Below are 27,921 nucleotides of genomic sequence, written 5' to 3' on the forward strand. Positions count from 1 at the left end.
CCCGGGAATGGATGGGCGAAACCCGGACCAGGGACGCTTTCAGCAAATCCCCAGGTACTTCATCCCTGCCTCCGAGGCTCCGGTTCCCTCGGTCAAATGTCTATGTGAAATAACATGGGGTTTATGAATGATCGTACATAACAAACTCTGTAGGTTGCGGAGAAGGAAAAGCTGCGTCACGTTTTCAACTACAACCGTTTTCATCTACAACCGTTTTCATCTAGTTTCAACTGGGTTTTTGGATTTTTGGTGCCGTTAAAGTAGCATTAATAATCGTTTACTTCTTTAACGGCACCGACAATCAAACAAAAAGCCAGTCGAAACTAGATGGAAAATGTGTGTAGTTCAAAACGTGACGCAGCTTTTACTTCTCCGCCACCTACAGAGTTTGTTATGTACGATCATTCATAAACCCCATGTTATTTCCCATAGACATTTGACCGAGGGAACCGGAGCCTCGGAGGCGGGACTTCTTCTTCAGAGGTCCATAGCAGTATTGCGCAAGCCCATTCTATAGTTGACTGTTTCGGGCTTTTGACTTTCATATCCTTTCCCCTGCTGCCGCTAAGTGCATTTATGTATAAAGGACAGCAAGGAGAGGTTTGGAGACCCAAAAAGCATCCTGTGAAATGAAAATTCAACTAGCTAGTTTGCTAACTAGCAAGTGTAAGGGCTAGTGCAGCCATGACTTGCGGCGTTTGACCAGTCAGTATCCACTTACACCCAAAGGTGTTCTTTACACACCAGGGCTGTCAGCTCACCCATGTGATGGCTGCCACCGGTGGGGGTTTTGCAGGGCAATTATCAGTAATACAATATAGTTGGCCTCGTGGCACGAACTCTGTGCTTGGCAGTTGATCTTTGACATCTAGAGTTCCCTATACCCGTTGTTTTCAGCTGCTTGTGCTTTGATCCCAGGGATCAGAGGGGAAAGAGAGAGCAGAGACAGCGGCTATTTCTCCCTGGGGAGAGCTGCAGGGTCCCGCTCGCTGCACGACCAGAATCCACCGGCTCCGTTCCGCCATTTTGAGAGAGGACACCCAGTCTTCAACACTCGGAACATCGAGCCCAAAGACACCGTCCCCTTCCGGAACCGCCATGTGGCAGCGCCCCCTGACAGACTAAGCCAAGAGGAACAGGACAAGAACCAGATCGCACCGCCTCCCGATCCCTACGAGATTGCGGTCGAGGTCGAGGCCCAGGTCGGCCCTCGCTCTCCGAGTCCCACGCCTTTTAAGATCGCAGAGTCACTGGCCTCCACCAGCCAAAGACGCCAGGGCAGCTCGTACGGTAAAGGACACCTCTCCTCTCCCCTGTCTTCATCCAATCAGCAGCCTGGACGACATGATGCCTCGAGACTAGGCTCCGCCCTCCAGTCCCGTTCTTCGTCTCCAGCACGAGGGCGATCACCGTTCGGGCGTGGCGAGGGGAGCCTCTCCCTCAATACGCGAAGCTTCGATGGCGGTGGCCAGGAGAGAAGGTCCAGGAGCCCCTCCCAGGTCCCATCAGGGAGAGCTACTGGCTCTGGAACACTGCCCAGGAACTTCAAATCGTTTGCAAGTTCTGCCAAATCCCAAGGGACTACCGTTTCAGACTTTAAGAGCGTCTTGCGGAAAACAAGCGAGACAAATGGTGTGTTGAGAGTCCAGGAGGGCAGAAGTGTTTCTCCGTTGAGGAAGGACTACAGTACATCTGGCCAGAGGCAGCTGGGTAACAGTTATTCCTCTAAGCCCGACCACGGTGGCGTCCGTGAGGTGGACAGCTCTCCGCACACCAGGAGAAGTTACAGCTCAACAAGTCACAGCCCCATCCGGAAGTCTGAATCCGTCACATCCCTCAGTAGTAGAGGTCATCCAGGTCGCTGTGGCTCCCCCATCAGGGAGGGATACGACATCGAAAGCCAGGCTCTCCTACGCAACCCGGACGCTTGGAACACACAGAACAATCTAGAACAGGACCACAACCACGCAATGTCCAACAAGACGGTGTTCAGCAGTTATAGCAGGAGTGGAGTTAACGAGAGACGAAGCTCTTCTCCAGGAAGGAAGAGCAACGAGTCTCCGGGGCGGTACCAACCCAAGAGCGCAGACACTAAAGGTTCCTTTAGCGACTCTGGGCGTTCCTCTCCGAGACGGACCTACGATGCTCCTGCCAAAGGCCTTAAGTCGGAGTCCGGTGGTTTTGCCAGAAGTCACGATGGACGCAGCTCCTCGCCCCCTAGAAGAAGCTACAACTCTCCGGGAGCTTCCTCGCTACGGAAAACAGAGTCTGTAACCTCTCTCCACCGCCTCGGCTCCGCCACCCCCAGAAGCACCAACGCCGACTCGCCAGGCTACTCCATCCTGAGTAAAGTCACCACAGCAGAGAGCAACAGCCGCGTCCAGAGGAGAACCACCCAGGACCCCACGCTGTCTGATAGGAACAGCTCCTCACGCTCCCTCAGGGATTCGTCATACAACTCGTCGGCATGTCAGTCCTGCGCGACCAACAGGACAGCAAGCTCTCTCGCCCACAGAGAGACCAGTAGAACAACCAGCTCCCAGGCACCAAGAGAGACCAGTAGAACAACCAGCCCCCAGGCACCAAGAGAGACCAGGAGAACAACCAGCCCCCAGGCACCAAGAGAGACCAGTAGAACAACCAGCCCCCAGGCACCAAGAGAGACCAGTAGAACAACCAGCCCCCAGGCACCAAGAGAGACCAGGAGAACAACCAGCCCCCAGGCACCAAGAGAGACCAGTAGAACAACCAGATTTCAGGCACCAAGAGAGACCAGGAGAACAACAAGCTTGCAGGCACCAAACGAGGCCAGTCGGATGGTGGGCTCTCAGGGGCCCCGCGAGGCCAGTAGATCAGCAGGATTCCATGTGACCAGGGAGACCAGCAGGCGCGGTTTCCAGGGGCCCAGGGAGGCCAATAGGACCAACTCGTCAGTCAGCAGACCAGCATCCAGGAGTTCAAGCGTCAACCGGTTCTCCGACAGCAGGAGGGGCATGGAGGAACGAAGCCCCTCCCCTCACAACGACAGGCCCCCCCGCCGCACACAGAGCCCCTCCCCGCCACCGCTGATCCAGCTGCAGAGGAACTCCTCCTCCCAGAGCTCCATGGACTCCTGGGAGTCCGGCGGTCGGAGCGGGGAGGAGTCGGCGGGCAAGAGTAGGGAGGAGTATGCGGTGTTGGCTGATGTGCCGAGAGGCCGGAGGATCCACCAGAGGGAGGACGCAGTGAAGCCTCCAAACCACCAGGGACCGCCGGGGAGACGGGAGCTTTTTAAACCAGCCAGGTGAGAACCCAGAGGAGTCAAACAGACAGTGTCAGCGCCCTGAGACATGAGCTGTGTTCCAAATCGTTCGCTATCACGGATACAGTGCACTATATAGGGTGCTCGCCATTTTGTAGCGCTGTTCGAATTCTCAGTGGTTAATTTCATTCACTACATAGTGGACAATAAAATACCCAACATTTGAGTGAACATACTATGTTCCCTACAGGTTACTCCCGTGTACCACAATGCAATGCGGTCGTGTTTTACTGACGCAAATGACGTTTAGAAATGTTCAGCGTAGTGTCCGAATTCTCTTTTGTTCGTTCCCTATATAGTTCACTATATCATAAACACTATATAGGGAATAGTGAGTGAGGGAATAGGGAACGATTTCGAACACAGCTATGGTACCTGGGAATTCTCAAACTGCTCATCCAAATTCAACATTTCAAAAATAACACATTTGGAACAATATACAGTGTGTAGACAGACTGCTTTTTCAAGTATTTTCACCTCACTCGTCCAGTACATGCAAAAAATGGGATTGTTGTGTTTGCATACGTCCTTCTCCCTCAGTCACTCAGTGAGCAGACACCCGTCCAGGGAGAGGGAGCGACCACGAGGCCCCGACAGAGAGACGCTGGGCTGGGGGAACCATTCCAGACCGCACTCCCCCACCTCCCTGTTCAGACAGGTACAGCAGCCAATAGGAACCTGGTGAGACAGGTACAGCAGCCAATAGGAACCTGGTGAGACGGGTACAGCAGCCAATAGGAACCTGGCGAGACAGGTACAGCAGCCAATAGGAACCTGGTGAGACAGGTACAGCAGCCAATAGGAACCTGGTGAGACAGGTACAGCAGCCAATAGGAACCTGGTGAGACAAAAGTAAAGAAATATGTCAACCACAATGTGGGTAAAGTTATCCACAGGAAGCCTCCCAATATATCTTCTTCTACACAACCCCTGTCTGTCTGTCTGTCTGTCTGTCTGTCTGTCTGTGTGTGTGTGTGTGTGTGTGTGTGTGTGTGTGTGTGTGTGTGTGTGTGTGTGTGAGAGTGAAGCTCGGCATTGCTTTCTTTGTTCTTCTGAATATCAATTTATGTTGTCTATAAATATGTAATATACAATATATTGAATACAATAGATAATAAATGCATTGATTATTGCTTTAATGTGCTGTTGATTCCAGGGCTCTGGTCCTGCGGGGGAGGAGGGAACCGGAAACACACACATACCTGAACCGTCACAGGTATGCCCAACCGTGTGTGTGTGAGAATGTGTGTGTGTGTGTGTGTGTGTGTGTGTGTGTGTGTGTGTGTGTGTGTGTGTGTGTGTGTGTGTGTGTGTGTGTTCGTTATTAAAAAACAAAATACTAGTAGGTCATACATTTAGTAAATATCATGTAGACCCTAACTACTCATAGTTAGTCATACTTTTCCGATGTATCACCAACCGCCATGCCGCTGTCTACATGTTGACATCTCGAAATGGTTATTAAAGACTCCCGAGTGTTAGCGGCAACAGGTCTGCACTATTGTATTGATGTTTTTAGTATTAAATGTTTCTATAGCTTATCACTATGGGTTTTTCTAATCAATTTATTTCAAAGGGGATTGGAACGTCGAACTTTAAGTTATGCAAATAGGACCGTCCCCTGCGGCTGCTCTCTCGTCGGTCCGCCCAGGAAGTGATCCGCCTCTACGGTTTGTCACAAAGTTGTGAAACCGAGCGATTTTCAGCTGACGTTTATGTGCAACAACAAAAAAAGGCATGTTCAACTTTGGACCGGCTGGAAAACCGAAAGCTTTGGAATCCTCCTCATTCCGATGAGACCGGGACGGGCTCTGGTCTGCTCTGAGCCGCACGATTCACCCGAGGGTCAGGACGTGGAGTCGGGAGACGAGGCCCTTTGCCCGGCATGAAATAACTTCACATTTTTCTCTCGTTTCAAACTGCATCTGGATTATATGACCATGACGGTAGGTTGTACATCGGTTGCACTGTTGTGAGACCTTTCTCTGACACAAACACAACACACACTGTTGATATTTCCGCACATGGTTCATAACGCGCTCGATGCGCTCCGAGCAGACGACGCGTAAACGCCGCGGCGCGTCCGTCGGCCGAGTGGCGTCGGTCGGTTACACTGAACGAGCAGCGGGGTCCCCATATGAGCGGCTTACCGTTGTGTCGTGTGGCTTTCCAGGAGGTTGAGTTGTGTAGTTGTGGCTTGTAGGCGGGTGAGTTGTGTAGTTGTGTCGTGTGGTTCGCAGGAGGGTGAGTTGTGTAGTTGTGTCGTGTGGTTCGCAGGAGGGTGAGTTGTGTAGTTGTGTCGTGTCGTTCGCAGGAGGGTGTGCCGCTGCGGTTGTCAGAACGCATGTAACTTAATCCCCCGAAAGAAATATTTTCATTCTCTGCTCTCTGTTGAATTAGTCAATCATTCAGGTTACACAAAAACAGACAAACACACAAACACACTCACATTCTCTTGCAGTGGTTGTTTTAGTTCTCTTCGATTGTAGTTCTCTGGTTGTGTTGTAGTTCTCTGGTAGTGTTGTAGTGTTGTGTTGTAGTTCTCTGGTTGTGTTGTGTTGTAGTTCTCTGGTAGTGTTGTGTCGTGTTGTAGTGTTGTGTTGTAGTTCTCTGGTAGTGTTGTAGTTCTCTGGTTGTGTTGCGTTGCAGTGTTGTGTTGTAGTTCTCTGGTAGTGTTGTGTTGTGTTGTATTTCTCTGGTTGTGTTGTGTTGTAGTTCTTTGGTTGTGTTGTAGTTCTCTGGTTGTGTTGTGTGGTAGTGTTGTGTTGTAGTTCTCTGGTTGTGTTGTGTTATGTTGTGTGGTAGTGTTGTGTTGTAGTTCTCTGGTTGTGCTGTAGACTACAACAACACTTGTGTTGTGGTTGTGTTGTTGTAGACTACAACTGTGTTGTTGTGTTGTAGACTACAACAACACAACAACACAACCAGAGAACTACAACACAACACAACAACACAACCAGAGAACTACAACGCAACCAGAGAACTACAACACTACCAGAGAACTACAACACAACACTGAAACACAACTTAACCAGAGAACTACAACACAACACTACCAGATAACTACAACACAACAACACAACCAGAGAACTACAATACAACACTACCAGAGAACTACAACACAACCAGAGAACTACAACACTACCAGAGAAGTACAACACAACACAACCAGAGAACTACAACTTGTAGTTCTCTGGTTGTGTTGTAGTTCTCTGGTAGTGTTGTTGTGTTGTAGTTCTCTGGTAGTGTTGTAGTTCTCTGGTAGTGTTGTAGTTCTCTGGTTGTGTTGTTGTGTTGTAGTTCTCTGGTTGTGTTGTTGTGTTGTAGTGTTGTGTTGTAGTTCTCTTCTCGGTTGTGTTGTGATGTGTGTGCTAGCGCATTTCTGTCTCTGCAGCCGTCAATCAAACTCCAAACATCTTCAGCTGAAATGACGCACACACACACACTCGTTTGCTATACACTGCAGCTGTAAATGTAATTCCACATCCCCCCACCCTTTCCGGGTTTGCATAAATAGTGCCGTGTTCTTGTTTCACGGAAGTACGTTTGTGTTTCCTGTCTCAGTCGTCAGCTGACCTCTAACCAGCGTGTGTATCTAGAGCTCTTTACGTTACAATAGGTACTTCAATTATAAGTACCTGTGTACCAAACAGGATGTTGTCACTATGTCATCATGACCATGTGAGGGTTAACCTGCGACCTTGTGGTCCCACAGCCCGATCTGTTGAACTTCAAGAAGGGATGGATGTCCAAGATGGACGACGTGGGAGAGGTAACATCCACACAGACTCACTCGGTCTCTCATCAACGTCACCGTAAACAAACCCAAACACACCATTCCCACTTCTCTCTCACACACACACACACACACACACACACACACACACACACACACACACACACACACACACACACACACACACACACACACACACACACACACACACAGAGACACAGAGAATCAGGTTATCCTGGTTACCATTGCTCTCTGCTTACATTCAAACAGTTGTAAAAGAAAATGCAAACATGATTATAATGACACGGTGTACTTATTTTACTCTGTAGGGTTAACACTAGACTGCCGCTCTTCCACCGACAGTACCCGCTCAACTCGCCACGACTTAGCGTGGCACCACTTGGTTTGGTTCCAGACACGTCGCGTTTCCATCTTAAAAAGAACCTCTTCAACGTGGGCGGGTCGTCATGGGGTTTAATATTACCGGGAGACGGGATTCCCGGGAAATCTGATCAAGACTATTTCCTGATTCCCGGGAAAGGTTATGAAGGGAAACAGGAAATGAAATAAAATTGAAAAAACGCAATGAGTTGCGTCTAAAACTCGAGCCCCGGATAAGGAGCGACACACACGGCGGACTCTGTTTACACAAAAGTACCTTGAAGCTCGACGGATGTACTACTAAAAAAGGTTCAAGGTACCAGGAATTTTTTTGCCGATGGAATCGCAAAAAAAGGCTGAGGCGAGTGGAGCTGTTACTGTCGGTGGAGAAGGGGCTTACTAGTTCTGTATGTAGTTCTAGTTTATTATCTCAATGTGGTTGTAGTTCTTTAACTCTGGTTGTAGTTCTTTAACTCTGTGGTTGTAGTTCTTTAACCCTGTGTAGTTGTAGTTCTTAAACTCTTTCTGTTGTCTTCCAGTGGAAGAAGCACTGGTTTGTTCTGACCGACGCTGGACTCAAATATTACAGAGACTCTGGAGCAGAAGAGGTACCACCATGCTCCTCTCCCTCGTCATATATTATTATTGATGCCATCTCTAATCTGTTAACCTTAATCTGTAATATTTCAAAATGTTGAACTGTAATCTTTTCTTCCAGAAAGACGAGCCTGACGGAGAGGTTGACCTCCTCTCCTGCTTGAAGGTTTCAGAGTTCGACGTAGAGAAGAACTACGGCTTTCAGATTCAGGTACCTGTCTCACCACTCTAACCTGTATCACCTCCCTTACCTGTCTCACCACTCTAACCTGTATCACCTCCCTTACCTGTCTCACCACTCTAACCTGTCTCACCTGTCTGATTACTTCAGTCTGCAGATCCAAGATTTCTTTATTTTAATTTTATGTTTTATGTTGAATTCAGCTTCCTTGTTTGATTGTCTCGCCCTCATCCTCCCTAACTCCTATATCCTCCCTAACTCCTATATCCTCTCCCTAACTCCTATATACTCTCCCTAACTCCTATATCCTCCTATATCCTCTCCCTAACTCCTATATCCTCTCCCTAACTCCTATATCCTCCCTAACTCCTATATCCTCCTAATCCTAACCCTCTTTCTGACTCCTGTATTCTTTTCTTCTGTCCCTTTTGTTCATTTAATTTCTTCTCCTTTTTCCAGTGCAGCTCAACCAGCAGAGCATCCCATAATATTTGCTCTCATGGTATCATTATTATCATGCGATTGTTAGATGCCTTGAATAAAAACATTCACAAATGCCATAATAGATTCTTACTTGTTTCATGTGAGCATTTTATTAACTTTTGAAAGGTCCTATATAACTATTGTGATTATGACATTTATATCTTTATATATTAATTAGCATCACTGTTATGACCTGCCGGAGCGCTGTAGCTTCCTGTTACCCATCATGCCTCTGTGCCCTCAGACCCGCGAGGAGACGGTGACGCTGTCGGCCATGACAGCTGGGATCCGCAGGAACTGGATTGAAGTTCTGAGGAAGAGCGTCCAGCCCAGCAGGTCACCTGACCTCACACAGTGAGTCACATGACCTCCACATGCCCCTACCTGGTCACGTGACCTCAACCATGCCTAGTCAAATGAAAGGAACAGACGTTCTAGAACTTAAGTTAATTCTAGACACAGACTGTATAGAGATGACTGTGGATGTGACGATCAAAATGTTAATTGGATAGTTAATTGTTAATTGGAAAGTTAATGGATAACCAATATGGCCGCCCTCAGGCTTCCGGACAGCAGCAGTGATAAGGAGAACTCCCATGGTGCACCTCTGCTGTCGGCGCGGCGTTCCTCCGCGCGGCCCAACCCCGCCTCCCCCTCCCAGCGCCGCCTCAACCACGTGGAGCTGTCGCCCCTCCCTGCCCCCGCCCCCTCGCTGCCAGCCAGTCAGAGAGAGGCAGGGGAGGGCCAGGGCAGGGAGCACAGCCACTGGCAGGAGGGGAGGACACCCCTAGACTCCACCAGCAGCCAATGGGAGGCCTTGCTGTCCAGGAAGGGGCCGGCAGGCTCGGACAGCTGGCAGCGAATGGAGGAGGAGATAGAGAACAAGTGGGAGGAGTTTGAACGCTTGCCTTTAAAGGAGATGAAGGCCCTGCCAATCAGCTCTCAGTCCAGTGGCCAGCCAGCCAATGAGGCGCTGCACAGGGAGGTAGTGCGTGCAGTGCAGTTTCTAATTTGCAGACGTTCTGGAATTAACATGCAAATTAACCCTTCATCTCCAAGATGAAGGACCGCCTCCTGCCTTTTAACCTCCGAGAAGAAACCCTCTTCTAGCCTGCATGTGTTCCTCAGCAGCACAACCCGAACCCGTCTAGAGCAGAACACACAGTGTCAAGGCTCCTTAAAGGTCGTATCAGAGACGCTGGGCCACGTCACTTCTGTTGGTATTTGGAGCGAGATCCCAAACAAACAGAGCCAGCCCGCCCCTCCCTTCAGTGTTTCGTACATCCAGTAAAAAACTATCATGAACACACACAAACCCCCACAACACCCGCCCCTTGTCGCTGATTGGTTGGAATACTATTTATGTTGGTTGTGAGTGGTTGGTGGTACCATTTGTTTTGTGTACGACCTTGGAACACAGGCTGCCTACAGAGACGTGTTGTGTTGCCTGCTGATGGGGTGGGCGGCTGGCGGATCGTGAGGACAGATCAGATGAATGTGATAATTTATGTCTCTGCCTAGAATCGCTGATACAACTTTAAGCACATAACACACCAACTACACAACCCCACAAGTCAACAATAACACACCTTTAACACACAAGACACCATTAACACACGAAACGTCCCCGCCGCACGGGCTGTTTGTGGAGGTGCTGCTGAGGCCACTGCTTCTGTGTGCTGTGGCTTGTTATCTCCCTGTGTTGTGTGTGTTGCCCCTGTAACAACTACCGGAGTAGAAAAATACCTTGCTATAACGTATAACTGTATGATAATACAGTAGGAGTTAATTTAATACTACATTAGTACTGTATTTATTACTACAGTTATGCTGCGGTAATACCTCTAGTACTACTGTCCTACTACATTATAACTAGTGTAGTGCTGTATTTAATGCAGTACAGTAGTACTGCGGTCAGCTTCTACTTTGGTACTACATATTAACGACAGTATTACTTTATTTAATAGTATTTATCACTACAGTAGTGCTGTATTTGATACTTATTTTGCGCTTTATCTAATACTACAGTAGTACTGCATTTAATACTACTATAGCACTGAATTTTATACTACAGTAGTAGTGTATTTCCTACAACGGTAGTGCTGTATTAGAACTAATGTTGTACTGTTTAGTACTGTATTTAATACAGTAGTTTAGTACTGTAATACTACCATAGTACTGTGCTCCGCTTTACCTCTGCGTGTTTTTCTGTTTGACCTTCAGGTGGCGTCACTGAGGCAGCAGCTGGAGACACTGAGAGGAGGAGGGGGAGGGGGGGAGGGAGGCGGGAGAGGCGAGGGGGTGGGAGGCTGCGCGGGGAAGGCATGCGGCCCGGACACGGCGTGCAGGAGCAGCCTGACGGCGTTGGAGCGCGCTCACCGCCACGCCCTCCAGGAGGTGCAGCGACAACACGAGCGGCAGAGCAGGGAGGTGCAGGAGGAGCAGGAGAGGCTGCTCCTGGAGGAGACCCGGGCCACCGCTCAAGGTGAGGGAGGACAGGGGGGAGTTGAGAGGAGGAGGGGGAGGAAGTGGTTGAGATGAGGGGCTGAGGAGTAGACGTGATAAAGGTTGACATGGTAGAAGTCATACAGACATTATCACATCCTCATCCATCCCATAATATCCACGGCCTTCTGTTTGTTGTTGTTGTTGTTAGCGATGGAGGCGCTGAAGAAGGCTCACAAAGAGCAGCTGGAGAGGGAGGTGGAGCGGGCCACGCGGCTCTGTGGGGGGACCGGGGACTCTGTCGGCCTGAGGAACCAGCTACAGTATGTTCCTCTCCCTTCATGCTTCTTGTTTTATATTGGACGTCAACAATCCAAAGAGATTGTGAGATCATTTTGGGGGGCAGAGTAGTCTTCATCCCAGTGCAAGATGCCCCCTAACCCTGCTCCTTAATGACATTCAAACAGTCTGCTGCAATAACTTATAGACACTTTAACGGGAAGTATGTGTGAATCTCATTCAAGCGAGACTATAGCACGCCGTTCAATACTATATCATGTATAATAAAAGCTATATTTACGCTTATTTAAATTCCATGCCATTGAAAAAAACAATTTGACATTAGGCAGCTAATGCTACAGATGCTAGTAGAGGTGGTTGTGTGTGGCGCAGGGCGGACACCCAGGCGCTGCAGCGGGAGCTGGCCGGCCTGTCAGAGCGCTACTCCCACAAGTGTCTGGAGCTGAACCGGGCCCAGCAGGACGCCGCCGACAGAGAGAGAGAGCTCAGCCGCCGGGAGAGAGACCTGGACCTGCTGCGCAAGGAGAAAGAGGTGAGTCTGACTGGACCAGGTGAGACCAGAGCAGGTGAGACCAGAGCAGGTGAGGTAGACCACAGCAGGTGAGACCAGAACAGGTGAGATAGACCAGAGCAGGTTAGACCAGAGCAGGTCGATTTTCAAGGATTGTACGGTTCAGATTTTCTGAAGTTCCCTGAGCGAGATGCCTCACCCTGACTGCTCCTGACCCGCTGGCTGTCGCCCTGCGTGGTCGACTCCGCCGTCGGTGTGTGAATGTGTGCATGAATGGGTGAATGTCAGTCAACACTGTAAAGCGCTTTGGATGAAAGCGCTTTATACATGAGGACCGTTTACAAGGTAGTGCAGTCGAGTGTGAAGCTCGAGAGAGGGAGACCCGTCGGCCTGTTCCCAACAGGCACCGTGCAGGTTGTGTTTGAATGTCTCCGCGTTCTCGTCTGTCTGGCAGGACCTCAAGGCGCGCCTGGTGGAGGCGGTCGGCCGCTCGCGGTCCGTGGTCGCAGGTCAAGGTTCAGGGGGAGTCGTTAACGAAAACAGAACCACGACTTCCTGTGAACTGGAGGTAAGAGTTCAACCTTAACAGACCTGTCCGGGTTCTGATGTTTGAACGACAGCATGATCTGGAATGTGATCTAAAAGAAGACCTGGGGAATGTCCACATTTAGCAAAACAAAAGAGATTTAACAGGAGAATGCCGGTGCGGCTTTGAAATGAACAGGCTTAGGAAACACTGCTTAGCTCCGGATCACGAGGAATGAGATAGAATATTGTTCAAGAGACTGGGTAACCAGAACAAACTGAACTAACTAACTTTACTATTACTATATACATGATATTTCACTATAACCAAACCAGCTTTGGTAGACTATTAACCAAAGCTGTCCATAGAAGACAGCAGGTTAACTTTTAGCTGAGTCAAACTGGTGGTTCTGTGTGGTGACCCGGTGGTTCTCCTTCAGGTCCTCGTCCAGGTCAAGGAGAAGGAGGTGGAGTACCTCCACCAGGAGATCGGCTGTCTCCGCAACGAGCTGCAGGCCCTCAACACGGTGTGTGTGTGTGTGTGTGTGTGTGTGTGTGTGTGTGTGTGTGTGTGTGTGTTAGGGGTGTAACGATACACAAAAGTGACGATTCGGTACGTTTTTTTGGTACAGCAGTTTTTATTATTTTATTTTAATTAAACAATTTCGTTTTGATTTGATTTATTCAATTGTATCAAACAAATGCCTTACACAAATGAAAAGACATTTACAATTGAGGATAAAAACACAATAAAGTCCAGGACTTATTTCTATTGTGGTCCTCAACACAAAACATCAGGACAAGACGAGACACTCACAGAGAGTGTGTGATCAATAAAAACTGATTTTTTTTTTTTTTTTTAGGTATGTACCAATATCAAACGTGCATCGAACTGTTAGACCCATACCGAAAAATTTTGGTACGAATACGCGTATCGTTACAACCTGTGTGTGTGTGTGTGTGTGTGTGTGTGTGTGTGTGTGTGTGTGTGTGTGTGTGTGTGTGTGTGTGTGTGTGTGTGTGTGTGTGTGTGTGTGTGTGTGTGTGTGTGTGTGTGTGTGTGTGTGTGTGTGTGTCCTTCCACGTTTAAAGTGTGACCTTTGACCCGCTCTTCCAGGAGAAGCGGTTAGCCTCGGAGCGGCGCCGGGAGCTGGAGGCGGAGCTAAGCGGCATGCGAGGGCGGAGCCTGCGGGAGGTCCAGTCCCTCAAGGAGCACCTGAGGCTGGCCCTGGCGGCCCTGCAGGAGGGCCAGGTGCTGGGCAACAGCCTGGAGCACTGAGGGGCCCCGGGACGTCACAGGGGCCCCGGGACGTCACAGGGGACCCAGAGAGTCACAGGGGCCCCAGAGAGTCACAGGGGCCCCAGACAGCCAGGGCGGCTTTCTGGACCCCTGGCTGTCTGGGGCCCCTGGCTGTCTGGGGGCCCCTGAGAACCAAAGAGTCAGGGGCCCCAGACAGCCAGACGGGCCCCAGAGAGCCATCGAGAGAGGCCTCAGAGAGTCAGACACTAGTGCCTTCTCATTCAGCCTGACCCCTGACCCCTGGGCTGTCTTCCATGTATGAATTTGCACTTTTTTAAAATTTTCTTTTTGTTTTATTATTTTTACTTTTGTGAGTTGAAAGTAAGTCGAAAACTGGAATGTTTCCTCTGAGGAGAGAATTATTTGTGTTCTGTCTAAATGATTAGAATGAACTTCCTTATTATCTTCATGCTCATCATTGGATTCACAGCCTCCCTCTCTCTGCGTTGTGGCGTTTAAATGTTCCAACAGTAATGTGACGTGATGTATCTCCAGTATAGTCTGGGTTCCGTTCCCAGCTGGGAAACAGAAATGGGACGTGCATCTGACCCGTAACCAGGAATGCTTGTAAACTGGTCGCAGTGGTGACACTGGGAGACGAGGAAACAGGATGGGGTCGGACGTCGAGGAGATGTGGGACTGAAGCGGTGGTGAACGGAGCGTTGGTGAGCCCAATGAGCCAATGAGGATCCAGTCATTTGTGATCCGATGAGATACCTAGCTACCTGTATTGTGACCATATTTTGATATTTAATATACTGTAGAGCAGTGACTAATTGTAAATCATCTGCATTTTTGTAATCAATAAATTACTCGTTATTAAAAAAAAATCTGAACAAAATTATGTCTTCTCACAGGCTTGATTTCTGCTGTCTCTTATTCACCGTTCATTTTTATCAAATAAAGAACCTAGTCACAAATGTTTTAACGGTGCTACATTAATAATAATAAAAAAAGGTTAGAGTTTTATTAAACGTGAACACCAGTTAAACCTTGAACGTGTTGTTGAGCTGCCTTGTCTCTAGGGGGCGTCAGAGTGAATACTCCTCAATAAAACCAGAGGAACCGAGGAAGAAGAACAGACTAACAATCATGGCGTCCAGCGCGGCGACCCGGACCGCAGCGGGAGCTGCTCGAGTCGTCAAACCGATCTTCAGCCGGGACCTGGACGAAGCCAAGCGGAGGGTCAGGGAGCTGTACCGGGCCTGGTACCGGGAGGTCCCGAACACGGGTAGGTTACCTCGACTAACCCGGCTGACTAACCCGGGTGACACCGAGCTGTCAAGGTCGCGTCTGGACGGCGGCTGCGGGTCGACGTGTGGAGCCGACCCGCTCAGGAGCTCCTGTCGGACGCTAAACGATCATCACATGTACCGGTGTGGTCGGTCCGTGCAGCGGGGATGACCTTCACTGACGGCGGATGATCTCTGTTCACTAACCGAGAGCACGAAGCGAACTCACAGATAGCATGGAGCTAGCTCCCTTCTCCTCCAGAGGTGTAGTAGTGTGTGTAGAGTAGTGGCGTCCGGCGGAACGGACGTGGCAGAAATGGCATATAATATTCATAAGTGTGTTTTAGTGTGTAATACCAAGGAAATCATTTGTTATTGCCTTTTAGAATGAAGCCTTTATATCAACACAGGGAGTGGGTCCTCTTCCATGGAGGTCGCCATGTTTCTACAGCAGCCCAGAATGGACAAAAATAAATAAATAAAGGTTTTGGGCTCAAAATCAACCACTTTGCCAGACGGAGCTCCACATAATAACTACCCCTAACCATACTAACTAACCTAACTACACACAGTGGCATTCTGTACAAGAGAAGCTTAACCCTCTCTTGTATGCCCCTCATGTAGTCAGTAAATTTGTTCCTATGCTCCTTCCTTTCACCATAATATAATTATAAGAGTATTAATTGATTTTCGACCAATAATTATAGGTATATGGATGTAGTTTACCACTATGGATGGACTGAGGTTAGAGGACTGCTTGTTGAGAAACGTAAATAGCTGTTTACCTCCTCCATGTCCTGTAACCATGGTGACTATGACAACGATACCTGATTGTAATTGGTTAACTGAATTATTTGCAGACTTGCGATTCTAATTAATGTCCCTTTTCGCCTAGCGGTATCACGGCAGGCCTGTAGTCCCACTCAGCTCCATGATCTGTAATTATTTTATTGATCTTGATTGGAGTAAGTCGCAACAAACTTAGAAAAGTGGAAACTCCTTTTAGCTGTTGTCAGCTGTACATTGTTGTGTTGGAGGTCCTCTTCTAATCAGAACAGACGACACATTGTGCTTCAGATAACACACGTTGAGTCTTCTGTGTTTTCAGATAAGTCTAGTTGTACATAAAGAGCCCGATGTTTATCAAATAAGTCTGGTTGTATGTAAAGCATGGGGTCTGTTTCAGGTAAGTAGTTCTATGTAAAGAAGAGTCTTTCTTGGGACCACAGTGGTGGAACGAGCTCCCTGCTGATGTCAGGACTGCAGAGTCGCTCACCAGCTTCCGCAAACGACTCAAAACCCACCTGTTCAGAGTTCACCTAGACTCTACATAGCCATTCAGTCCCTTATTTGTCTGTTGCACTATTGTTTGTTGTACGTCCTGGCACTTAATGCAGGTTGTATTCATTCATTGTACTTAATTGTGTAGCATGTACTTAATTGTGTTGTGCATGCATGTTGTGTAGCATGTACTTATTTGTGTAGCATCTGCAGTAGCTAGCTATCACTGCTGTATACGGGGAATGGGGTCAGCCTGGCGATTGTCAGTACTTGCACTTGGTTCTATGAACGTCTTTACTGTACCGACGGAGATATATTGTTTCACTTCTTATGACAAATTAAGTTATTGTAAGTCGCTTTGGATAAACGCGTCTGCTAAATGCCCTAAATGTAATGAGTCTTTGTTTACTGTAGTGGCGCTGTTCCAGCTGGACATCAGCACTCGGCAGGCCAAGGACAAAGTCCGGGAGATGTTCGTCAAGAACAAGCACGTCACAGACCCCCGCGTCATCGACATGCTCGTCATCAAGGTGAACGCCGTCTTTCAACAGGTTTTACAACAAGATGGAGGTCATCTTGGTCCTCTGGCGTATTTTTTAAACAGTAGTTTCAATAATCAATAATTTAGTTAAAAATTCCTCAACTGCAAATTATTGGAATGGTTGTTGTGAAGAATTGTATCACTGTGGTATAGTAATATTGTGTTGGAATATTGGTTCTTTTTTTGTATTATTTAATGGATACTGTGCAGAATAGGCTCAGGGTTAGGGTGGGCGACTTGTAGACAAATTGTTCTGGGTTCAATCCCAAATGTCCTCAGTCTACCTGCAGGCATTCCAGAGCAAGATGTCCCCTACCTGCTCCTTAATGACCTGTCTCTGTACTGTCTAACCCCTATCTGCTCCTTAATGACCTGTCTCTGTACTGTCTAGCCCCTACCTGCTCCTTAATGACCTGTCTCTGTACTGTCTAACCCCTACCTGCTCCTTAATGACCTGTCTCTGTACTGTCTAGCCCCTACCTGCTCCTTAATGACCTGTCTCTGTACTGTCTAACCCCTACCTGCTCCTTAATGACCTGTCTCTGTACTGTCTAGCCCCTACCTGCTCCTTAATGACCTGTCTCTGTACTGTCTAACCCCTACCTGCTCCTTAATGACCTGTCTAACCCCTACCTGCTCCTTAATGACCTGTCTCTGTACTGTCTAACCCCTACCTGCTCCTTGATGACCTGTCTCTGTACTGTCTAACCCCTACCTGCTCCTTAATGACCTGTCTCTGTACTGTCTAACCCCTACCTGCTCCTTAATGACCTGTCTCTGTACTGTCTAACCCCTACCTGCTCCTTAATGACCTGTCTCTTCCAGGGGAAGATGGAGCTAGAGGAGACCATCAAGGTGTGGAAGCAGAAGACCCACATCATGCGCTACTTCCACGAGACGGAGAACCAGCGACCTGCCGACTTCCTGTCCAGGTTCTACCAGGGTCACGACCCCTGACTGTGTCCAATAGCTGTTCCCTCTGCTGTCGTACTGTAAATACACATCTTAAAACACATGACACAACTGTTCTGCCTCTCATTTCCAAAAATGTGCCCCTCAATGTTATACGAAAACTTAATGTATAAAATAAAAATAATTCCTTCATCAGAAACCCACTCGGCTGTTGCCTAGAGCCAAAGGAGGACTTAACAAGGTCAAATGAATGTCCTGGCGTTCAAGTCTAGATTCAATCCTAAATGTACTCCTGTTGTCTCCTACTCCTAATGCTATTGTCTATTCCAACCATGCGATTGTAGGCAAGGGGTGTGTCGTTTTAGGATCTCTTGTCCAATGGTTCTCACTCTACTATCCTACAGTCATCTGAAACTATCACACAGCGAAGGACGCACGAGTACTTTGGTTTTTAATTACACATTAATTACCAAAATTGTATTTTCAGTCTCCAGTTTAGTCAAAATGAACACGACAAAACAAGGCCAATAATGTTTTCTCACAAACATTACTCGTTTCTTTAAATGTTAAAGCAAATATCAATGAATACTGTACAGCAGTAAAATATGTACACAATACTAAACTATTCATCAGTGGCACCAATAGTGGGGGAATGAACAAGTGCAAGCTATAGAGTATATCCACAGGAATGATTTGCCGTGTACTACTACTGGTATGTATACTAGTACAGGCCTTATTTGTAACATTACAGGCCGTGTACCATATAATTAAACTAGTAGGTTGCAACAGATACATGAGATGCTGCAGAAAGCGTTCCAGTTTCTATCCAGTACCATCATTGTGCGCCGTTTCAAGTATGAAGAAAACTCTCCTTAGCCACATGTTAAATATGTTAACATTCTCATTAAATAATTAAGATCAAGCCATTTCTACATTATAAATTAGTTAAAAACATTCTCAATAAATACTTAGGATCAAATAATTTCAAGTGAACAACTGTTCTTGTAAGGAAGCAATGAATAATAAAAACATCAATGGAAAATTCAATACATACAAAATAAATACTTTCAGAGAAATCCTCAGGACTTGGTGTCTTGTACTCCATGCATTACTACATGGAGCAGCATATTGTACTACATGAAGTACCATGTTGTACTACATGGAGCAGCATGTTGTACTACATGGAGTACCATATTGTACTAAATGTAGTACCATGTTGTACTACATGGAGCAGCATATTGTACTAGTGTCTCCTTCTGGTGTTGGCATCTTCACAACCTCGTACCGTGTCAGTAGTGTCTCTCGATGGTCGCCGTGGAGACGTCACTGAAGAAGAAGGCAAACAAAATGTTTGTACTTTCCATCAGTCACTCAGACAACCCTTCCTGCCGGCCCTGGTCGGCCGCTGTCCTGGCGAAATTTGGAAATATTGGCCACGCCAATATCTCAAAAAGACACGGCCGCCTCTTTCTGATTGGTCCTTCATACGCGCTTTTACTGGCTTGACATTAGCTGCTATGGTTAGGTTTAGGGGTTATGGTTATGGTTAGGTTAGGGCAGGGGTGGCCAAACTTTTTTGCTCGTGGGCCGCATACAGAAAAAATGAGAACGTCCGGGGGCAGTATAAAATCAAGATCGCCAGTTTTCAACCAGTTAAAACTGAAAGAGCAACATGTGTTTGTAGACCAGAAAACCCCTTTGATTGCCAAAGCATTCTATAATACTATAGTACTCAATCCTATTATTCCAATTGTTTAATTGTTGAGATCTATGAGCAATCTTTTAACTGTCTGAGTAAAATGTACATAGAAGAATGGGCCACATTACATTTTATGTAGAGATTTCATGGCGGGCCACTTAAAAGAGACCAACGGGCCGCATTTGGCCCCCGGGCCTTAGTTTGGCCACCCCTGGGTTAGGGGTTATGGTAAAGGTTAGGGTTAGGGCTCTTTTGTGATGCTCTCGAATGCTCACAGCGAGGGTACCGTAGCGTCCCGTTGAGTTGCATGCAACCCGGCCAATCACAGACAGAGTAGGGCGGGTCTTGGCGTGGCCATAGTAGGAAAAAAAATATCTCAGAGTAGGGGGGTCTCACCTGGGGCCTGAAGCCGAGTTGTCTGAAGAACTTGTTGAGTTCAAAGGCCCCTGGTTTCGAGGGGCCCCTGGCCTCAGGGCCCCCCCCCAGCCTCACCGTGGGGGCTTTAGCGATGGCCTCCTTCAGGCTCAGCCTCCTCACCACCTGGGCCCCGGGCTCCGAGTCCAGGGCGGGCCGCGAGGACACCGTGATGTAGGCCGCGTCCCTCTGCGCCTCCTGGTAACTCACTGTGGGGGTCAAAGGTCAGGCTGTTGAAAACCAGTGTAAAAGGCTGATTATGGTCCCCTGTTCACGCAACGCGAGGGGGTGACGGACCCCTCGCGTCCTTGGGGACGCCTCCCAAAAATTGTAACCTTGCGTCGAGGCGACGCAGCCACAAGGGCTGTGATTGGTCCGCTCACTAAACCCCGACGCAGGACCATAAAGGTTCAGGACTGCGTGGAAGCATCTGAGTGGTCGTTGCGTTGCGTCAACGTGGGACCATAATCAGCCCAGTCCTAGTTGTTTTTTTGGGGGAGTAGTGTTATCTTTTTTGTCGGATATGTTAAAATTCTGTCTTACTCTGGCGGGTTTCTCCTATGCTGGTTTAAGAGGATATTTAGATTGAAATAACCGCTCCTGAATCAGGTGCGTTAACTCGTTGGGTGCCACCTTGTGTGTCATACCTGCGCCGGCCACCGCCGTGTCTGTGGTGCTGGCGAGCTGCAGCAGGACGGTGGGATACGTCGGGTGGAGCAGGAAGAGGTTCCTGATGAGGGGTTCAGCCGAGGCGACGCCTGGAGCCACCTGGAGGACGGGAGACGTTACTACACACCATGTTACCTAATGACATAACCATCTCTAACCTGATACCATAACCATCTCTAACCTAATAGCATAACCATCTCTAACCTAATAGCATCTCTACGTAAGGTTAGGCACTCACAGTGGTCTTTGTAGGGCTCTTCTTGGCTGTGAGTGGCTGGCTGGCCCAGAAGAGGAACGCGGACAGGCCCATGGTGGTCTGTATGGCTGACGCCTCCAGCACCAGGTGAGGACAGAAGAACTCCGCCTTCCACAGAATGTGACCGTTGGCCCCGTCCACGATCTGCACCTGGAGACACACAGTCGAGTTCAACCCTGAAGCTGTGTCAGTGCTGTTACTGTATGGGACTGGAGCCCTACTGGTTGTGTTAGTGCTGTTACTGTAGGGGACTGGAGCCCTACTGGCTGTGTCAGTGCTGTTACTGTAGGGGACTGGAGCCCTACTGGTTGTGTTAGTGCTGTTATTGTAGGGGACTGGAGCCCTACTGGCTGTGTTAGTGCTGTTACTGTAGGGGACTGGAGCCCTACTGGTTGTGTTAGTGCTGTTACTGTAGGGGACTGGAGCCCCACTGGCTGTGTTAGTGCTGTTACTGTAGGGGACTGGAGCCCTACTGGCTGTGTTAGTGCTGTTACTGTAGGGGACTGGAGCCCTACTGGCTGTGTTAGTGCTGTTACTGTAGGGGACTGGAGCCCTACTGGTTGTGTTAGTGCTGTTACTGTAGGGGACTGGAGCCCTACTGGCTGTGTTAGTGCTGTTACTGTAGGGGACTGGAGCCCTACTGGTTGTGTCAGTGCTGTTACTGTAGGGGACTGGAGCCCTACTGGTTGTGTTAGTGCTGTTACTGTAGGGGACTGGAGCCCTACTGGTTGTGTCAGTGCTGTTACTGTAGGGGACTGGAGCCCTACCTTCCTGATACCGTTGGCTGAATGCTGGATAAAGAGGTCTGGGATCCCGTCCCCGTTGAAGTGTCCCGACACCGGTTGACTGGAACACATGAAGGCTTCTTTATGACCGCCGCTCATCTTCAGATACTTTTATTCTTTTATCACAAACTGAACTTCACATGCCGACGCCTCAGGTGGGATGTGGAGCCGCCATCACAAGCTAAGCTAAGCTCTACAGCGAGTTCAACCCAAAGGCCTACAGCCCCAGAGGCCTACAGCCCCAGAGGGTCCAGTGCATTGTGAAGGCCTGTGATCTATCATCTGGGTGGACACTGCAGCTTGTAATGTCACAATGAGGTACAGTATATTTATGAGGCTAATCAACCATCACATCAAATAGAGGCCCTTTAAAGTAAAGAACACATTAGAGTCTAGCATCCTCTACGAGTGTGTTCATCTCCCTGATCTGGACCGGGGGGGTCTGTCCCCTACCTGTGGACCCCTGGGGGGTCTGTCCCCTACCTGTGGACCCCTGGTCGGTCTGTCTCCTACCTGTGGACCCTGGTCGGTCTGTCCCCCTGGACCCTGGTCGCTCTGTCCCCCTGGACCCTGGGGGGTCTGTCCCCTACCTGTGGATGGGCGCTTCGTATAGAGTCCACTCCTGGTGTGCGTCGCGCTCCCGGAGCACTGACAGCTTGCTGGCGCCATACACCAGCGCCCAGTCGCCCCGCGTCCAGTTCAGGTTGGTCCCGCTGTCCAGGCTGTTGTGGTTGTTACTGAAGCCCACCGACATGGGGAGCAGGAAGTTCACCTGCTCCGTCCCGCTGGGAGGGGAGTATGAGAGGGTCATAGAGAAGACTGTCAAGGGCTGATTATGGTTCCACGCGTTGACGCAACGCAGCGAACACGCAGACACTTCGACGCAGTCGTGAACCTTAATGGTTCTGCGTTGGGTTTTAGTGAGCGGACCAATCACAGCACTTGCGGCTGCGTCGCCTCAACAGAAGGTTACAATTTTTCATCCCTTTAGGATGAAGAGGTGTTCACAGAGGGAGTAAAACTTTGTTTTTTCTTCTATAATGCAACACATTTCCAACGCCATATGTAGAGCCATGCTGTGTTCCAGTGGATGAAGAGGTTCAGCGGGGGGGGGGGGGGGGGTACCTGTAGAGGTGCACAAAGGAGGAGGAGTTGGTCTTCTTCAGTCTCTCCCAGTCTGCCTCCTTCTGTCGCAGCAAGTCGCTGAGCGGTGCTTCGTCTTTGGCACGCTGGTAGATGTCCCAGAGAGACACAGCCTCCACCGTACCTACAGGGAGATAATGGGGGGAGACCAGGAGAGAGACAGCGAAATGACTGTTAACGACACGAATGATGCCAGATTCAAAACACATCTTAGTAATACTCGTTTACTGCTACTGCTACTCATACTACTATTGCCACTACTTAATACTATTGCATACAGCAAGGATGAGGATGAATGTTTTGCTTTACCGAGTCCGAACAGGATGTAGTAGGCCCCATGCTGGGTCTGGTGCAGGAGGGGCCCAATCAGCTTGCCTTGTGCTGTGAGGTTAAAGGTCACAGGGCGCCCAAGCTTGGCTCCAGTCAGCCCTGACAGCAAGGTGAGAGAGAGGTCCGACACCTGGGATATACACCACAGAAGAAGAGATGAACGTGACGTAGAGAGACTGGGATACACACCACCGAAGAAGAGATGAACGTGACGTAGAGACTAGGATATACACCACCACAGAAGAAGAGACGAACGTGACGTAGAGAGACTAGGATATACACCACAGAAGAAGGCGATGTAGAGGATAAAGAGTTGGTTCTCATCATGGCCGTTGTGTGAAACGCTCTGGTCCGTATGATCTCTTAGCGATATTGTACTTGATTATTATCAATTACAGTAACGCCATTATTATTAAATTATAGTTGAAAAGGTTTGAAAGGTCTCTGGATATAACCAGACTGCCGAATGAGTCTTACATACAAGAGAACTTCTACCTATCACTGAGTCAACTAGTACTAACCAATGCTTAAACCGTTTGACCAGAACCATCGAGAGGAGGGAGCCCCCAGGTGGGTCTGGAGAGGACCAGGTGGGTCTAGGGGGACCAGGTAGGTCTAGAGAGGACCAGGTGGGTCTAGAGGGGACCAGGTGGGTCTAGGGGGACCAGGTGGGTCCAGGGGGACCAGGTGGGTCTAGAGAGGACCAGGTGGGTCTATGGGGACCAGGTGGGTCTGAGAGGGACCAGGTAGGTCTGAGGGGGACCAGGTGTGTCTAGAGAGGACCAGGTGGGTCTGGAGAGGACCAGGTGGGTCTAGGGGGACCAGGTGGGTCTGGAGAGGACCAGGTGGGTCTGAGAGGACCAGGTGGGTCTGAGAGGACCAGGTTGGACTGGAGAGGACCAGGTGGGTCTAGGGGGGACCAGGTGGAGGACCTACCTGGTCGGCGGGCAGCGTGGCCACCAGCAGGTCGGGCACGGTGTCTCCCTGCAGGTCTGGGAGCAGGACGGCCTGGGACTCGATGCTCTCCAGGGGAACGGACCACAGCGGTTTACCTGGAGAACAGACGCACACCACCCCCTCCCCCTCTGGTTAACATCTGGGCTCAACCACAGCCCTACCCTAACCCTACTAACCTCCCTAACCCTACCCTAACCCTACTAACCTCCCTAACCCTAACCTAAACCTAACCCTACTAACCTCCCTAACCCTACTAACCTCCCTAACCCTAACCTAACCCTAACTACAGCCCTACCCTACTAACCTCCCTAACCTAACCCTGCTACCGCCTCGAGGGGCCTTCTCTTTGGAACGCTAGCTAGCCGCTGGTATTGTATTGTAGCGGTAGCAGTATTTTTAAGCAGTGGCGGTATTTAAAGTAGTAGTAGTAGTATTGAGTACATATCGATCTCCACCAATCGGCTGCCGTCCACCGTAGGTACTGCAGATCTATTGGTTGAGCCGTGATGTTGAGTCGGTCGCGGCGTGTCTGTACCTGTGGTCCCGTTGACGGCGGTGAGGATCCTCTTGGTGATGAGGAGGCAGACCGGCCCACTGGCCCTCTCCCTCTGGCCCACCAGGAGGGGCGCTGTCTCGGGGTAGGCTCTCAGTGCGGCGCCCCCTGCTGGCAATGGCACTGGGTCGGCCTGGTACTGCAGACCGCACTGGATGTACATGACGGGCTCCCGCGTCCCGCGCCGCCACAGGACCCGACCGCTGGTGGCCGAGAGGGCTACCGCACTGTACACTGGGGCAGACAGACAGTGGGGCAGACAGACAGACAGACAGTGGGGCAGACAGACAGACAGACAGACAGACAGACACACAGTGGGGCAGACAGACAGACAGACAGTGGGGCAGACAGACAGTGGGGGAGACAGACAGACAGTGGGGCAGACAGAAAGACAGACAGTGGGGCAGACAGACAGACAGACAGACAGTGGGGCAGACAGACAGACACACAGATGGGCATACAGGCTTACAACTATTATTAGGATGTAAGTGTAGGGGGCGCTATACCGTCGGTTAGTATGGGTCTGGTTCTATAGGTTCTATAGGTTCTATCCCTTTGGTTCCCTGTAGGGGGTGGATTCTCTACCTTTGGTTCCCTGTAGGGGGTGGGTGTCGTTTGTTCGTTCGGTCTCCCCCAGTAGAACGTCTTCCACTGCGTCCCCGTCGACGTCCCACAACGCCAGCGCTGGCGGAGTGACACCTGGGCGGGCCAATCACAACACAACATCTTACTCATCGACCTGGATCCCTGGTCGGTCGCGCGGCCATCCTCTCTCTCCTCTCTCGCGTGAAAGGCTCACCTCCGGCCACACCCACCGGCCGCTCCCACTGCGGCTGGCGCTCCGCCTTCTGGCACGGGATGAGGAAGGCGCAGAGCAGCACCATCAGCATGGCCACCAGCAGAGGGACCAGGAAGAACGCCGCCCGCACCGCACCGCGCTCACGCTTCCTTTTCCTGTCCGCGTGGCTGCCGCTTGGCCCCGCCCCCTCTCCTCCTGACCCCCCGCCGCTGCCGCCGCCGCCGCCCTCCCCTTCTCCGTCCTCCCGCTGGCTCCAGTACTGCATGGACTTCCTCTCCTCCTCCTCCTCCTCCTCCTCCTCCGCCTCGTCTTCGCTGAGGTCCAGTCTGCGGGGCCGGCCCCCCTGGGGGTCCGAGGGCCCGGGGCCCAGGGACCCCGCCCGGGCCAGGCCGTTGCGGGGGTAGTTGAGGACCAGGTCGTCTTCTTCACTGTCATCTTCGCTGTCGGCCTGGGTGAGCGGGTCGTAGTCCCCCAGCTGAGAGCCCTTCTTACCTGGAGGAACACGACCACGACGGTCAGTGACAAAAAACTATTGAGCTCCATTGTGGTCGTCTGGGGCGTGACTCTGAGAGAGGTACGTGTTCAACACGTGGTTTATCCTAACAGAGACACGGTCAGCCAGCTGGCGTTCTGGAGGTGGTCCATGCAGCATCTCCCGAACATAGGTAAACAGACAGTATATATCCTGGAAATGGGCGGAGTGGTAAATAAGCCACGCCTACAGGTTCTAATTAACCCAGGTAAACCTTTGGTCTCTCTTGGCTTCAGCGGAAATGGCAGGGTGGCCATGTTTGTAGTTCTTTAACCTATCTACAAACTCATAAAACCTTACATGGTGTTGTCCATTATGTGGAGAAGAAACCATTCATAACTGTTGTTAGCTTGAAACATGTCATTAGAAATAGTAATAATAATAGTAAGTAATAGTAATAATATAGTAAGTAATAGTAATAATAATAATTTACATCATCAACTACAGCTTTGTTGAACCATTCCTTATGTATATTTCCCTTTCATTATGCCAGCAGGAATCTCTTTTGCAATAGTGTATTTTTTGTCCAAACAGTATTATAAAAAGTAGACGATCTGATGGGAAAGTACAAGAATCAGATTGACCTTTAAAGTCCAAACTAAAGCTTGTACCGGCTGGACGAGGACTTTAATTAAATGTTGTCATTTGTCATCTGAAGCAAATTCCAAGTAGAGGATAGATACTGTATAATATAATAAAATACAATACTGTATAATACAATACTTAACCGATATTCATGCTGACACAGAGGGGGAAGGTAATATTTGAATCAAACCCATTCCATCACCTTTGTTGATTAAGCCCTATACACATTAGAACCTACCCCTCACTAAATATGTAAAAGGAAAATGCATCTAATTATTATATTTACACAAACAAAAGCTGCATATTACATATTCGGAGGTCGCCTGTGTAAAGTAGCCTCAATCTAAGCGTACCGCTGGTGTATATACGTCTGTTGTCCCCTCTGTCGTGGGGCTACCAGTAGCATGTAGCCGCTAGCCTAGCCTGCCACGGCGCTCCGCGGCGGTGCGACCCTCCGTCCCCGCGGGTCAGCTCAGGTTAACCCGACGACCGGCAGCTGTGTGCCCTCCAGGGGCTCCGATACAAACAGCGTGAATCGTGATATTCCGATCAAATACACCGGTGGTTGTCCACACAGCTAATTCTCTCAGATCATTAAGGCCAGTGTGGCTGATTCAAATTTAACCGTGTAACGAATGGCTTACAGGAAAATGAACAAATCATACATAAGAAATACTGTGTTTATTGATTCGTGGCGTCTCACGGTGTGAAAAGCATCTTACCGGGGAGTTTGAGTGCTCGGGACAGCGCTGCAGCCATGATGGTTTGATCTTCGCCGAGCGGTAACGCCGGAGCGGTGTAGCGGCGGAGTGGCGGCCAATGAACGGAGCGGTGTAGCGGCGGAGCGGCGGCCAATGAACGGAGCGGTGTGGCGGTGGGGCGGCGGAGCGGCGGCCAATCAGCGGAGCGGCGCAGTACTGTGGTCCTGCAATAGAGGTGACTGCAGTTTCAGGACCGCGTTTCTAGGACCCTCGTTTTGTTTTGTGTTTTAGCCTTAAACCTTCAGACTATGATCAAAGTGAGCTAACGTTTACGGTGCTGTCCAATTCAACACCCCAGAATTGTTTGTAACGTTAAACCATTAGAACTGTCCATCTTGACCATGGTCGCATCGAAGGCGAGTAAATGTTTCATATGGCGTTTTGCAAATGGTTTACTCTGGATAAATTGCGAATTTGGCTTTTTAAATATTGAAGTTTCGGTATAGAGTAAGAGATGGAAACGTTTCGGTAGGATATGGTTAGGTTAAGGTATTACGTTATAGATAGTAGGTTTAGTGTAAGTTTAGGTGTAAGCCTACGTTTGATATGGTTACGTCTCCGGTTAGGCTGTTAGGTAGGTTTACCTAAACGTAATACAAGTTTAGGTTGGTATTAGGCTGAAGTTAAATTGTTTCATCGCGACCAAAAACTGGTCCTGGAACCGCGGCCCTGAAACTGCAGCCGCGTCTATTGCAGGAACATAACGGTTACA

At 49.5% G+C, this 27,921-nt stretch overlaps 4 protein-coding genes across 4 annotated transcripts; 3 read left to right on the forward strand and 1 right to left on the reverse strand.

Annotated features, from left to right (window-relative positions):
- Positions 1-3,986, forward strand: LOC311382249 (uncharacterized protein; the record flags this gene model as incomplete). Its single annotated transcript, XM_084488507.1, has 4 exons — positions 1-54; positions 919-2,465; positions 2,832-3,283; positions 3,842-3,986. The coding sequence occupies exons 1-4, from the start codon at positions 12-14 to the stop codon at positions 3,984-3,986; spliced, it is 2,187 nt and encodes a 728-aa protein (XP_084344633.1). The 5' UTR covers positions 1-11.
- Positions 3,987-4,983: 997 nt separating this feature from the next.
- triobpb (TRIO and F-actin binding protein b) lies at positions 4,984-14,601 on the forward strand. Its single transcript, XM_084478638.1, has 12 exons — positions 4,984-5,247; positions 7,017-7,073; positions 7,958-8,026; positions 8,137-8,226; positions 8,924-9,033; positions 9,241-9,664; positions 10,903-11,164; positions 11,336-11,447; positions 11,797-11,956; positions 12,390-12,503; positions 12,901-12,987; positions 13,578-14,601. Exons 1-12 carry the CDS (start codon positions 5,236-5,238, stop codon positions 13,737-13,739), a joined length of 1,659 nt encoding a protein of 552 aa, XP_084334764.1. The 5' UTR covers positions 4,984-5,235; the 3' UTR covers positions 13,740-14,601.
- A 224-nt stretch (positions 14,602-14,825) lies between these two features.
- Positions 14,826-17,829, forward strand: ndufa6 (NADH:ubiquinone oxidoreductase subunit A6). The gene is made up of 3 exons (XM_084479577.1): positions 14,826-14,991; positions 16,688-16,803; positions 17,640-17,829. Exons 1-3 carry the CDS (start codon positions 14,853-14,855, stop codon positions 17,769-17,771), a joined length of 387 nt encoding a protein of 128 aa, XP_084335703.1. The 5' UTR covers positions 14,826-14,852; the 3' UTR covers positions 17,772-17,829.
- A 218-nt stretch (positions 17,830-18,047) lies between these two features.
- fam234b (family with sequence similarity 234 member B) lies at positions 18,048-27,292 on the reverse strand. The gene is made up of 13 exons (XM_084478526.1): positions 27,171-27,292; positions 25,332-25,823; positions 25,118-25,231; positions 24,515-24,766; positions 23,959-24,074; positions 23,002-23,152; positions 22,675-22,816; positions 22,140-22,334; positions 21,532-21,610; positions 20,747-20,914; positions 20,487-20,607; positions 19,822-20,048; positions 18,048-19,052 (listed from the first exon to the last, which is right to left on the reverse strand). Exons 1-13 carry the CDS (start codon positions 27,205-27,207, stop codon positions 19,050-19,052), a joined length of 2,097 nt encoding a protein of 698 aa, XP_084334652.1. The 5' UTR covers positions 27,208-27,292; the 3' UTR covers positions 18,048-19,049.
- Positions 27,293-27,921: the final 629 nt, after the last annotated feature.

The sequence above is a fragment of the Micromesistius poutassou genome (genome assembly GCF_964030765.1).
Source record: "Micromesistius poutassou genome assembly, chromosome: 1".
Taxonomy (NCBI): Eukaryota; Metazoa; Chordata; class Actinopteri; order Gadiformes; family Gadidae; genus Micromesistius; species Micromesistius poutassou.

What these genes read in the sequence shown, in the direction of transcription:
- triobpb (XM_084478638.1), top strand. An exon ending in GAGACTCTGGAGCAGAAGAG is followed by an intron (nt 8,027 to 8,136) that starts GTACCACCATGC and finishes CTTTTCTTCCAG; the next exon opens with AAAGACGAGCCTGACGGAGA. An exon ending in GGCCTGAGGAACCAGCTACA is followed by an intron (nt 11,448 to 11,796) that starts GTATGTTCCTCT and finishes TGTGTGGCGCAG; the next exon opens with GGCGGACACCCAGGCGCTGC.
- ndufa6 (XM_084479577.1), top strand. Translation starts at nt 14,853, where the DNA reads ATGGCGTCCAGCGCGGCGACCCGGACCGCAGCGGGAGCTGCTCGAGTC. An exon ending in CCGGGAGGTCCCGAACACGG is followed by an intron (nt 14,992 to 16,687) that starts GTAGGTTACCTC and finishes TGTTTACTGTAG; the next exon opens with TGGCGCTGTTCCAGCTGGAC. An exon ending in TCGACATGCTCGTCATCAAG is followed by an intron (nt 16,804 to 17,639) that starts GTGAACGCCGTC and finishes TGTCTCTTCCAG; the next exon opens with GGGAAGATGGAGCTAGAGGA.
- fam234b (XM_084478526.1), bottom strand. Translation starts at nt 27,207, where the DNA reads ATGGCTGCAGCGCTGTCCCGAGCACTCAAACTCCCCG. An exon ending in CCACGCTGCCCGCCGACCAG is followed by an intron (nt 23,153 to 23,958) that starts GTAGGTCCTCCA and finishes TGTATATCCCAG; the next exon opens with GTGTCGGACCTCTCTCTCAC. An exon ending in TCCTTTGTGCACCTCTACAG is followed by an intron (nt 22,335 to 22,674) that starts GTACCCCCCCCC and finishes CTCCCCTCCCAG; the next exon opens with CGGGACGGAGCAGGTGAACT.